The following is a 12745-nucleotide window of genomic DNA, read 5'->3' on the forward strand; positions in this document are numbered from 1 at the left end:
TTCTTAGCAACATATGCCACAGTGGTGGCCCAGTGGTGCTGGAAGATGCTATAAATCACCAAAGTGGAAAGGACCAGAATCCTTAAGTACTATTGTATTGCCCACACCCACAATGAGTTAATGTACAGGATATCATCTCTTGTTGTAGGTGCAAACCTTCCTGTTGCTTAGGGGATTCTGATTTGATGGAAGTCAAATTACTTATTTCCCCTCATCCTTTTTTTAAAGGAACCTTAGAAAGAAGGAGAGATTGTTATTTAGAACTGCTTTGCTTGCCTTAGCCCTTTCTTATGTATAGTCTCTAAAATTGAACAGTGGATTTGATAGGTAGCTGGATAGAAGACAACCGGCACCAGGGCCATGCCATAGATAGGGTAGTAGAGAAGTAGCTTGAAAGAAGCTAATGGTGGACTCTGGCGATATAAACCAGCAGCGATGAAATGGGGATTGCGTCACCCAGCGGTAACTGGGCGATATAACGTGGCCGACTGCGCTCTAAACTGGCTCCCGTTTTACCAACCAACGGTACGGACAGAAGAGGTACCGGCGGAGGGATGGCGGTGTCGCTGCCCAGCTGCGATGAGCTTCAGTAGGCTGGTCTTCACCTTCTGTCGGGCCGAAGAGCTTTCAGAGGGCCGCCCTTCGCAGAGGGAGCAAGGCCCTCCGGCGCGGCTCATTTGACCGGCCTAGTGGCAACGCTGACTGGAATCTTCAGATATTGGATCAGTGCCACGCATGCGTGACGCTCTTGGCGGCGGCGGCGGCGGCGGCGGCGGCTACCTGCCTGTGGCTTGAAAGTTGCATTCCTTGAATCTTCGCGGGTGGGGCGGAGAGTGAGAAGGGGGGAGGGGATAAAAAAGGCATCCGCTGTTCACCAGGAGGAAGGAATGTGGGCAGTTCAGCTCCGAGAAGGCGCGGGGATTTTTGTCTTCCCGGTGATGATAGCTGTGGTCTCCTATGCCAAGAGGTGAGAATGGGCGTTTGGGCGCAAGGAGGCGCATATGTGGGGTGGGTATCTGTGTATATGCATGCGTGCGTGTCTGTCTGCCTGTCTCTCTCCCCCCGTGTGTTGGCCTGCCCGTGTATGGTGCAGGATGCATCGCCTTCCTTCCTGAGCCCCCTCAATGATTTCGAACCATTTTTCCCCCTCCCCCCTGTCTGGAAGGCAGGATTAATAGATTGTGGCCGGGAGCGGGAGGGTATCTCCTTCGTCCTAAATCACTTTCCCTCTTTCTGCCTTGTTTAGCGTGAACGAGCCCAGCAACATGTCCTACGTGAAAGAGACGGTGGACCGATTGCTCAAAGGATACGACATTCGTTTAAGACCGGATTTTGGAGGTAATTCTCCACTGATTTGTTTTCTTTTTTAGGAGACGACGCGGTGCGCTGCCTTCCCTTCAGAGGCAGAGGGCTGGCAAGAATGTTAAATCAACCTGCGTGCTAAGTAGCTCGTCCAGTCTCAGGAATAGAAGGGGAAGACTTCTCCGAGTCGAACTTATCTATGTGTGTAACTGTCACGGTTGTTTGGCAACCATTCGGAAGTGGTTTACCATTGCCTTCTTCCGGTATTTTTAAATTACTTAATCTAGTTTACAAGCTTGTCCAGATAGGATTCTGCTTAGCTTTATTAAACCAGCTAAGACTGGTGAAGGGCTGCTGCATACTATCCCAAAGATATTTTTTTTGTCTCTCCCTCTCTTTTTTACACACACACATATACAATAAAGTATGTAAGTTTACAACCACACATATTGGACAAAGATTGGCTTTGTTGCCAGTTTTTATACCAGCAGTCAGATTTGTTAGCTTCTGGCTTTCACAGAAGTGTTAAATCAATCACTACACCCTGAGTGCAATATATGGGCAGAAGTATGCCATTATGCCATTTCTCTTTCTCTCTCTCTCTCTCTCTCTCTCTCTCTCTCTCTCTCTCTCTCTCTCTCTCTCTCTCTCTCTCTCTCTCTCTCTCTGTCTCAACCTTGTCCCCCCCAAAAAAACTGGAAATGAAGATTCCAATTCATTTCCTTAGCTGGTCATTTAAAAAACCCCCACAACAAATCACCCATCTCGGTTTCCAGGTTCTCCTGTTGATGTTGGAATGAGAATAGAGATCGCCAGTATAGACATGGTCTCTGAAGTCAACATGGTGAGTACGTCTTTGAAAAAGAGAAGAATGAGCTATGGAGCAAGGAAGAGCCCATAGCAGAACAAGTTCTACAAAAGCGCAAAAATTTTCTGAATCCAACTGAAAGGTCCTGTTTGTTTGGGTGCTGAAGAAATCCATTCTCGGGAGGGGGAGGGGGGAGGAGCTTGGATGCTGACAACATGCAGAAGGGCGCCATCTGCCAACTACCACGGCTCGGTACTGGAATTTTAGCGTGGAGTTTCAGCACGTTGGACAGCGACCAGCTCACACTCGTGCTTTTTGGAATTGGCAGGTATACGGGAATGGCTAGAAATTATGGTACAATAGCAAGATGAAAATCTAAGTAATATATAGGAAAATAGAAAACAGAGGAGGGGCATAACTCTCATATGGTTAGGAACATTATTCCTGCCTCTACAGCCTTTGCAATAAACTAGTTATTAATATCCAGATGAGCTCTAGGGTGAGATGGGGATGTTAAGAATTCATATGAATTTTATTTCAGTTGTAAGGCTGGGTTGATATGCTTTAGATAATTAATTCCTGGCATCATTTACTGAGAGGCTAAGTCGTGGAATCTGTACTTTGTATATTAAATCTACTTGTCTAGCAGCTGCATTGCCGTGTCTTACTGAACTCTGTTGATCTCTCCCATCCCCAACTTCTTCATGTCTGTGTTTTGACTGCCTCTTATGCAGATGCAGTAATTGAGGATTTCTTATGCTGAATATCTTCTGAACTTCCCCAAGGAATTTAAAATCAGGAATTAAACATGACATCTTGCATATTCTTCAAGATACCAGACTTTGAATTGGACAACATTTAGCCAAAAGGATATACCCTTGCTGGTTTTGGAAAGTGAGAGTAATGCTTTATTTATTTAGAGAATATGTTTATATACTACAGGTAGTCCTTGTTTAGTGACTGACTCATTTAGAGACTATTTGATGGTAATGAAAATGTAACTTTGTGACCAGTCCTTGTATTTACAAACTTTGCAGTATGTAAAGGAAAGTTGAAGTAAGTTTGTAAGCACACTCATAGTTATGAATGATCTCTGGAGGGCTAGGGACAGGGGTTGCTCCTCTGTCCTGGTCCTATTAGATCTCTCAGCGGCTTTCGATACCATCGACCATGGTATCCTGCTGCGACGTCTCAGGGGGTTGGGAGTGGGAGGCACCATTTTACGGTGGTTCTCCTCCTACCTCCAGGGCCGCTCGCAGTCGGTGTTGACAGGAGGGCAGAGATCCACCCCGAGGTCTCTCATTTGTGGAGTTCCTCAGGGGTCGGTCCTCTCACCTCTCCTGTTCAACATCTATATGAAGCCGCTGGGCGAGATCATTCGTGGTTTCGGGGTGGGGTATCACCAGTACGCTGATGATACCCAACTTTTTCTTTCCACCCCGAACCAACCCAGCGATGCCCTCTCCGTGATGTCCCGGTGCCTGGAGGCGGTTCAGGTCTGGATGGGGAGAAACAGGCTTCGTCTCAATCCCGCCAAGACTGAGTGGCTGTGCATATCGGCATCTCGGGTTAACCAAGTTATTCCACCTCTAACGATGGGGGGTGAGGTGTTACCCCCCGTTGATAGGGCTCGCAACCTGGGCGTCCTCCTGGATTCACGGCTCAATTTTGAAGACCACATAGGAGCCGTGACCAGGGGGGCTTTTGCACAGGTTCGCCTGGTGCGCCAGTTGCGTCCCTATCTGGACCGAGACGCCCTACGCACAGTTACTCATGCGCTTGTGACCTCCCGTTTGGACTACTGTAACGCTCTCTACATGGGGCTGCCCTTGAAGACCACTCGGAGGCTTCAACTGGTGCAGAATGCGGCCGCGCGAGTTGTAATGGGGGTTTCCCGATACTCCCATGTAACACCTCTACTCCGCGAGCTGCATTGGCTTCCGGTTGCCCTCCGGGTGAAATTCAAGGTGCTGGTTATTACCTATAAAGCCCTACATGGCCTGGGTCCGGGCTATTTGAGGGAACACCTGCTGCCGGCATCAAACGCCCTTCACCCAGTGCGCTCCCACAGGGAGGGTCTGCTCAGGGTGCCGCCGGTGAGAGATTGCCGGCGGGTGACACCCAGGGATAGGGCCTTCTCTGTGGGAGCGCCTGCCCTCTGGAACCAGCTGCCGGTGGAGCTGAGGACTGCCCCCGACCTCCGATCATTCCGCCGGGGCCTGAAGACCTGGCTCTTTGAGCTCTCAGGCCCAGGCTGAGGAGAAATTTTTAATTCGGATTTTAATGTATACAGGGTAATTTAATATTTTTTAATTGGTTTTTTAACTTTTGTATGGTGGATTTTTAATTCCCTGTAAACCGCCCTGAGTCCTCAGGGAATAGGGCGGTATATAAATGCAACTAAATAAATAAATAAATAAATATATGATTTTTCTTAGTGACTGATTCAGCTGAGGTGCCAGTCCCAACTGTGGTTGCTAAATGAAGACTATCTATATTTTATACACATATTTTTAGAATAAAAATATCCCACTGAACTTGATGTTACATGAGCCTGTGATAGGCAGCCAAAATAAGATGTTGGTGTTGTGTTCTCTTCATTCATTTCAGTTTTTCTCTTTGAGTGAATGAATATTTATACATATGCCACTTGGATTCATACAACTTATCAGATCTGCCCCAGCCAGGCCCTGTGGAAAGTAAGACTCTTGAATACATTGAGTTGAATCATAAGAACTATTACTAAGAGAAACTGAATGCAGTAAAGTCAGGTGGAATCTGAAGGTCCTGTGCAAAGCATAAAGCAATTCTTTTGATTTCCCAATCACAACACCACCCCTGACCAGTCCACTGGTAGCCAATGTGATGCTGAGAAGATGTTTTGAGAACACTGAGGTGCTAGGCAGATAACAGTTTACACTCAGAGTGTGACGGCTTTGGAACCTGGCAAAAACTGGCTGGGAAAGAGTCTGTCCCATCTCTGAAGATAGTCCCCCTCCCTAATTCCCAAGAACAGCAGAAGTGGAAAAATTCCAAGTATGCCATCCCCCCACCTCCCCTCAACACTCCGAATGTCTTATATTTCATTCTTATAGTAAAAAGGGCTAGAACATAAAAAAACAACAGAATAATAGAATTGGAGGTCTACTAGTCCAATCCCCTGCTCAAGAAGAAGACTCCATGCCATTTCAGGCAAATGGCTTTCTAGTCTCTTTTTAAAAGCCTACAGTGATGGAGCACCCACAATTTCTGAAGGCAAGCCACTCCACTTGTTTATTGTTGTCTCTGTCAGGATTTTTTTTTCTTAGTTCTATATTTTTTCTCTCCTTAATTAGTTCCCATCCATTGTTTCTTGCCTCACCTTCTGGTGCTTTGGAAAATAGGTGGACCCTTTCTTCTTTGTGGCAGCCCCTCAAATCTTGGAACACTGCTATAATGGTCCTTCTTTTCACTAGACTAGACATACCTAGTTCCTGCAACCGTTCTTCATATGATTTAGCATCTAGCCCCATAATCATCTTTGTTGCTCTTCTCTGTACTTTTTCCCAAAGTCTCAACTTCTTTTTTACATTGTGGTAACCAAAACTGGAAGCAATATTCCAAGTATGATCTTACCAAGGCCTTATAAAATGGTACTAACACTTCATATGATCTTGATTTCATCCTTCTGTTCAGGCAACCTAGGACTGCATTGGCTTTTTTGGCAGCTGCAGCATACTGATGGCTTATATTTAAGTGATTGTCCACTAGGGCTCCAAGATCTTTCTCGCAGTTAACGATATTGAGCCACATTTCACCCAATCTATGCCTGTACATTTGGTTTTTCTTTCCTAAGTGTAAAACCTTGCTTTTCTTTACACTGAATTTCATTTTTATAGATAGGGCCCATCTAGGTCTTGAGCCTATCTTTTGGGGCATTGACTATTCCTGACAGCTTGGTGTCATCGGCAAATTTAATGAGTTCCCCTTCTATTCCCTCATCTAAATCATTTATGAAGATATTGAAGAGTGCTGGGGCTAAGACAGAACCTTGGAGTACCCCACTGCTTACTTCCCTCCAAGTAGATGTAGTTCGATTAAGGACTACACGTGGTTTATCAGCCAGTTATGAATCTATCTGGTGGTGATACTTTCTATCCCATATTTTTCTAACTTACCAAGAAGTAAGTGAGCTGCATTGGTTACCAGTTGTCTTCCGGGTGAGATTCAAGGTACTAGTAATGGTGTTCAAAGCCCTACATGGCAGGGGTCCGGAGTACCTTAGGGAACACCTGCTGCCGGCATCAACTTCCCTCCGCCCTGTGCGTTCCCACAGAGAGGGCCTCCTCAGGGTGCCACCGGTCAGAGAATGTCGATTGGTGGCCCCCAAGGGGAGATCCTTCTCTGTGGGCGCCCCGGTACTATGGAATCAGTTACCGGTTGAGCTCCGGATGGCGCCCGATCTTCGCTCCTTTCGCCGCGATCTAAAAACATACTTGTTCGAACAAGCCGGCCTGGCCTGAGGGGGGATTGGTGGGGGTTTTTATTGTATTTTATTGGGGTTTTTTTAACTATGTATTAATTGTTTTTTAGTGGGCATGTATTTAATTATTTTTTAACTTTTGTAATTCTGTCTTTTTATTCTTGCCCTGTTCACCGCCCTGAGTCCTTCGGGAGAAGGGCGATATAGAAATATTAATAAATTAAATTAATTAAATTAAGTAGGTTGAGGGCTACTTTGTCAAATGCCTTACTGAAATCCAAGTATACTATGTCCACAGCACTTCTCTGGTCCAGTAATATGGTCACTTACTCAAAGAATGAAATAAGATTTGTTTGGCATGATCTGGTTTTGACAAACCCATCTTGGCTTCTGGTTATAACTTTATTTGCTTCTAGGTATTCGGAGATTTGTTGCTTGAACATCTTTTCCAGGATCTCCTCATGTATTGATGTCAGACTTATTGGTCTGTAGTTTCCTGGATCTGCTTTTTCCCCCCTTTTTTTGAAGATGGAAACCACATCAGCTTTTTCCCAGTCCTCTGGAAAAAAGATCCCAGTGCTCCAGGATCTTTGCAAGATATGGTTCAATTGTTCTGCCAGTATCTTCAGAACCCTGGGATATTATCCATCAGGTCCTGGTGAATTGAACTCATCTAGAGTGGACAGGCATTCTGTTACCATTTTCTTGCCTATTTTAATTTGAATTCATAGTCTGTCTTTTATTGTTGCTTTTGGTAGGTTGGGACAGTTTTTCTTTTTGACAGATGCAAAGAAAGTATTAAGCAGCTCTGCTTTCTCCCTGCTGTCTGATACTTCCTTGCCATCTTCTCCCATTAGTGGACCAATTGTTTCTTTGACTTTTTTCTTATTTTTTATATGTTGAAAGAAACTTTTTAAATTATTTTTGACATTTGTTGCAAATCTTAGTTCATTTTGAGCCTTAGCTTTCATCTTTGCAGATTCAGGCTACATGCTGGTATTCTGCCTTAGTTGTGTCACTCTTTCCATTTTTTATATTTATCCTTTTTTGTTTCAGTTTACTGGAGAGTTCTTTGTGCAACCATGCTGGTTTGTTCTGAGATTTCTTATTTTTCTAGAATTGTGCTGGACTGGGCTTTTATAATCATATTTTTCAGAGTTTCTGAAGCTTCTTGAGTTGTTTTTCTCTTCAAGTTTTTTATCTATGGAATCCTTTCCAAGCTTTCCCTAATTTTGTTGAAATCAGCTTTTTAAACAGAAATAAACATAAAATTTAAAAAAAACACCATTAAATTAAAATAAAATAAATAACATATCATAAAGTATCAAAACCACAATAAGAAATAATAACTAAGGAACTAAGGCTACTGAGAATAAAAGCATCCCAGCACATCCCCAGTGGATTTAATTAGCTCCCTTTCCAAAGGTTTCCTTAAAAAAATCAAGTTTTAATGGTTCTCCTAAAATCCAGCCGAGTGAGGACTAGGGTGATCTCATGCAATAAATTGTTTCAAAGAAGCAGGGCTGCATCATTTATTTCTTTGCCATTTTAGCTTTATACTGTGATACAATCAAACAGGACTCTTGACAGTTTACAAAATAAGTCAGCCAGTCAGGCAGGAAGGGTATATAGCAGACCACGACAGTTAAAGAATTTTGGTTGATTTTGGGTCCAAAAAAGAGAACCTTCTCTGTCATTGCCCCCACCCTTTGTAACATTCTCCCCCCAAAGGTAAGGGGGACTCCTCACTCTCCTGGCTTTTCAGAAATGTCTGAAAACCTGGCCCTGCCATCTTGCTTAGGGCTCACAGAAGAGCACACAGCATGGATTGGTTAGCAGCCTAAAAACCCTCCCCCTGCCTTTTTAACTTTGCATTTAACTATCTTTGCCTCATATATTTATTTATAGTTTTTATATTTTACCTGTACACTAACCAGAATACATTTTTTGGGGGGGAGTTGGGCGTTTTCTAAATTTGATAAATAAATAAAAAAGATGATCAAGATGATCTTTAGTTTGGATGGTTGCAAATGCAAAGATACACATTTTTGTTTTATCTATTCAGACTTCCTATCCTTTCTTTGCTCTGGGTTTCAGATTTCACATGCAGAAAGATAATATTGGAACAGGAATCTTTTACTACAGGCTTGCTGCATTTTCAATAGTTGTTGCTATAGCAAACATTTGCTTTAGCCTCTTCTTTATGTCCACAAATATGCAAGTTATATGCTATATCCTGAATAATTCCACAGCACAGATTTCTTAAATCATAAGCAAGCCTATTAATTCAAATATTATTCTTGGGTTCAGGCCTCGGTGCTGTGATACTTGACCTATTTTAGTAACAGTAACCCCCAGTGTTTTTATGTTGATGAATTGATTAAGAGATAAATAGTTACAGTGAGAATATTTATTTTCCTCAATAGAATTATGATTGTCCAAGGACCATACTTAAAATGCCTACTTACCAAGGGAACAATGATTTACTTACAAAGGGCAGGAATGACAAACTGGACAATCTGCTCTTTAGATTAGACCAATAATAAAAGATGATTTTGTTTTATTTTCCTTGCCTGAACATGTGATTGCAAAATAAATTACCGTAGGCCCTAGCAGAATTAAAGGTCTTGTTACAAATGGGGTCTATGAATATCTAGATGCTTTGAAGTGCTTATTAATCTGACTGGGAGTTGATGTATACCCAGAATGTTGTTATGTGATTCTTAAGAGCTTCATAGAGTTTATTTTCATTGTTTGTCCCAGCAATATTTTGCCTAAATCTTGAAGAGAACATAACTCATAAGTTGTCTAACCTATACCATGTTTTGACATTTCTCCAGCTTTGTAAGGTGATATCAACATACATAATGAATTTACCCTATGGGAGTTGAATTGGTCTAAATGGCCCATAATCCTGCAGCTGCCAGAATTAGCATACTGGATTTATTGCAGATATGTAAAAAGTGCATCTGGGAGTGGTGGCATCTAAAATTATGGATGGCAATGTTTAATAGCTGCCATACTTTAGCAGTGTTTCAATGAAAAGAAACATTAAGAAATCCCTTCTGAAAAATTCTTTCTAGATTTTTGATCAGAGGAATGGAAAATGTAGGGATCTGATCCAAAAGGCAAGAATGAAATAATTTGTGGGATGATAATCTCTTTGCCACAATCTGATTAAAGAATCTCTCTCAGATATGTCTTATTTAATTGTTTATTATATAGTTTACAATATAGTACAGGGGTGTCAAAGTGCCAGCCGCAGGCTGGACATGTCATCGGGAAGCCACGCCCACCCCATTGCCGGCAATGGCAAAAAAGCTCCGATACATTGTGCGACATCACGTGATGTCACAAGTTTGACATGTCTGATATAATAGATAACATTTCTAAGAATTGCTATGATCAATAGTTTAGTTTAGTTTAGTTTTATTGGATTTCTATACCGCCCTTCTCCCTAGGGACTCAGGGCGGTTCACAGGGCATATATAAATAGGTATACAAAAATTAAAAGAAAATTAAACCATGCCCAATTAAAATATAACAAAAATGAAATAATAAAACCAATTAAAAACCCAAATTCCCCTTCAGGCCAGACCAGCTAACTCAAACAAGTGGGTCTTCAACCCGCGACGGAAGGATCGGAGGTCCGATGCCATCCAGAGCTCAACCGGCAGTTGGTTCCATAGTGCCGGGGCACCCACAGAGAAGGCCCTCCCCCTGGGGGCCACCAGTCGACATTCCCTGACTGGAGGCACCCTGAGGAGGCCCTCTCTGTGGGCACGCACAGGGCGGAGGGGAGTTGACGCCGGCAGCAGGTGGTCCTCGAGGTATCCCGGACCCATGCCATGTAGGGACTTAAAGATCATAACCAAGACCTTGAACCTCACCCGGAAGACAACTGGTAACCAATGCAGCTCGCGGAGCAAAGGTGTAACATGGGAGTACCGGGAAACTCCCAGGACAACTCTCGCGGCCGCATTCTGTACCAGTTGGAGCCTCTGAGTGGTCTTCAAGGGAAGCCCCATGTAGAGAGCATTACAATAGTCTAGGCGAGAGGTCACGAGCGCATGAGTGACCGTACACAAGGCATCCCGGTCCAGATAGGGCCGCAACTGGCGCACCAGGCGAACCTGGGCGAAAGCCCCCCTAGTCACAGCTACTATATGATCTTCTAGGGTAAGTCGTGAATCTAGGAGGACTCCCAAGTTGCGAGCCCTGTCCACGGGGGGTAAAAGCTCACCCCCCATAGAAAGGGATGGAACATTTTGAATGTCCTGGGATGCCGGAATGTACAGCCACTCAGTCTTGTCAGGGTTGAGTTGAAGTCTGTTCCTCCCCATCCAGACCCGAACCGCCTCCAGGCAACGGGACATCACAGCGAGGGCATCACTGGGGTGGTTTGGGGTCGAAATGAAAAGTTGGGTATCATCAGCATATTGATGATACCCAACTCCAAAACCACGAATGATCTCACCCAGCGGTTTCATGTAGATGTTGAACAGGAAAGGCGAGAGAACCGACCCCTGAGGAACTCCACAAACAAGAGACCTAGGGGCCGATCTCTGCCCCCCTGCCAACACCGACTGCGAGCGTCCCAGGAGATAGGAGGAGAACCACTGAAGAACCGTGCCTCCCACTCCCAATCCCCTGAGACGCCGCAGCAAGATACCATGGTCGATGGTATCGAAAGCCGCCGAGAGGTCTAATAGGACTAGGACAGAGGAATATCCCCTATCCCGAGCCCTCCAGAGATCATTCACCAGAGCGACCAATGCCGTCTCCGTGCTGTACCCGGGCCTGAAACCCGATTGGTAAGGGTCCAGATAATCCGCTTCCTCCAGGACCAGAGGGAGCTGATGCGCCACCACACTCTCAACAACCTTCGCAAGAAAGCGAAGGTTGGAGACTGGACGAAAGTTGTTCAATACAGCTGGGTCCAAGGCAGGCTTCTTGAGGAGAGGTCTCACCACCGCCTCCTTCAAGACGGTGGGGAAATAACCCTCACTCAAAGAAGCAGATATAACCGCCTGGAGCCAGCCTCGTGTCCTCTCCCTAGCTGCATAAACCAGCCAGGAAGGGCACGGATCCAATAAACATGTGGTGGAGCTCAGCCTCCCCATAATCCTGTCCACTTCATCAGGGGTCACAGAATCAAACTCCTCCCAGATAACATTGACAAGACCGCCCGTGTCCTGATCGCCAGACTCTGCCCAGCTGGAGTCCAAACCGGTCCGAATCCGAGCGATTTTATCCGACAGATGTTGACTAAATTCCTCGGCACGACCCTGCAAGGGATCCTCCCTCACCTCCTGATTAAGAAGGGAGCGAGTCACCCTAAACAGGGCGGCCGGGCGATTATCTGCGGACGCGATGAGGGTGGAGAAGTAATTACACCTCGCCACCCTCATCGCTGCGAGATAAGACCTAATATGGGTTCTTAACCGCAACCGGTCGGATTCAGAACGGCTAGACCTCCAGCAGCTCTCTAGGCCCCGTTTCCGATGCTTCATCTCCCGGAGCTCCGCGGAGAACCATGGAGCTCGCTGGGATCTGCACCGGGTCAGGGGCCGCAAGGGTACATCCCGGTCAAGTGCCTCAGTGGCTGCCCTTTCCCAGGCTTCCACTAAGGCATCTGCCGAGTTGTGAGCGATGGAGGCAGGTGGGGACCCCAGCGCTGCTTGGAATCTATCAGAATCCATTAAGCGTCTGGGGCGGTACCATCTGATTGGCTCCGTACCCCCATGGCGGGGGGTGGCAAAACGGAAGACCATCCGCAGGAGGTGATGATCGGTCCATGACAGGGGCATAATAAATGGAGAGCCCCCACCAAGATCATCCAACCACCGTCCAGATAAAAAAAATCAGGTCAAGGGTGTGGCCTCCCTCATGAGTTGGTTCAGAAATTACTTGCGTCAGGTCCATGGCCGTCATGGAAGCCAATAGGGTGACCAATGAGTTCAACCATTCTGCTGTAATTTATGATGCATCCTCTGGTAATTGTACATGGTACTGGGACATGGTACTGGCATATCCCTTCTGCTTCTATGAAGATGCAGTTTCTTTAAAAGGGTATTGACACATTTAAGTATCATTTGTATAAGGTGGTTGAACTTGCTACATTAACTTACTTTCTTGACACCCAATTATTCTTCAACTAGATTTCTTTACCA

The 12745-nt window shown here is 45.1% G+C and overlaps 1 protein-coding gene across 1 annotated transcript in view; it reads left to right on the forward strand.

Annotated features, from left to right (window-relative positions):
- Positions 1-887: 887 nt before the first annotated feature.
- GABRB1 (gamma-aminobutyric acid type A receptor subunit beta1) overlaps positions 888-12745 on the forward strand; it is a gene marked incomplete at its 5' end in the record, with an annotated part of 166602 nt that continues 154744 nt past the window's right edge. Inside the window, 3 exons of the mRNA XM_081332106.1 lie at positions 888-967; positions 1247-1338; positions 2079-2146. Coding sequence (XP_081188232.1) covers positions 888-967; positions 1247-1338; positions 2079-2146 — 240 coding nt within the window. The remainder of the gene's footprint in view (positions 968-1246; positions 1339-2078; positions 2147-12745) is intronic.

This window comes from Vipera berus (genome assembly GCF_964194415.1).
Source record: "Vipera berus genome assembly, chromosome: 7".
NCBI lineage: Eukaryota > Metazoa > Chordata > Lepidosauria > Squamata > Viperidae > Vipera > Vipera berus.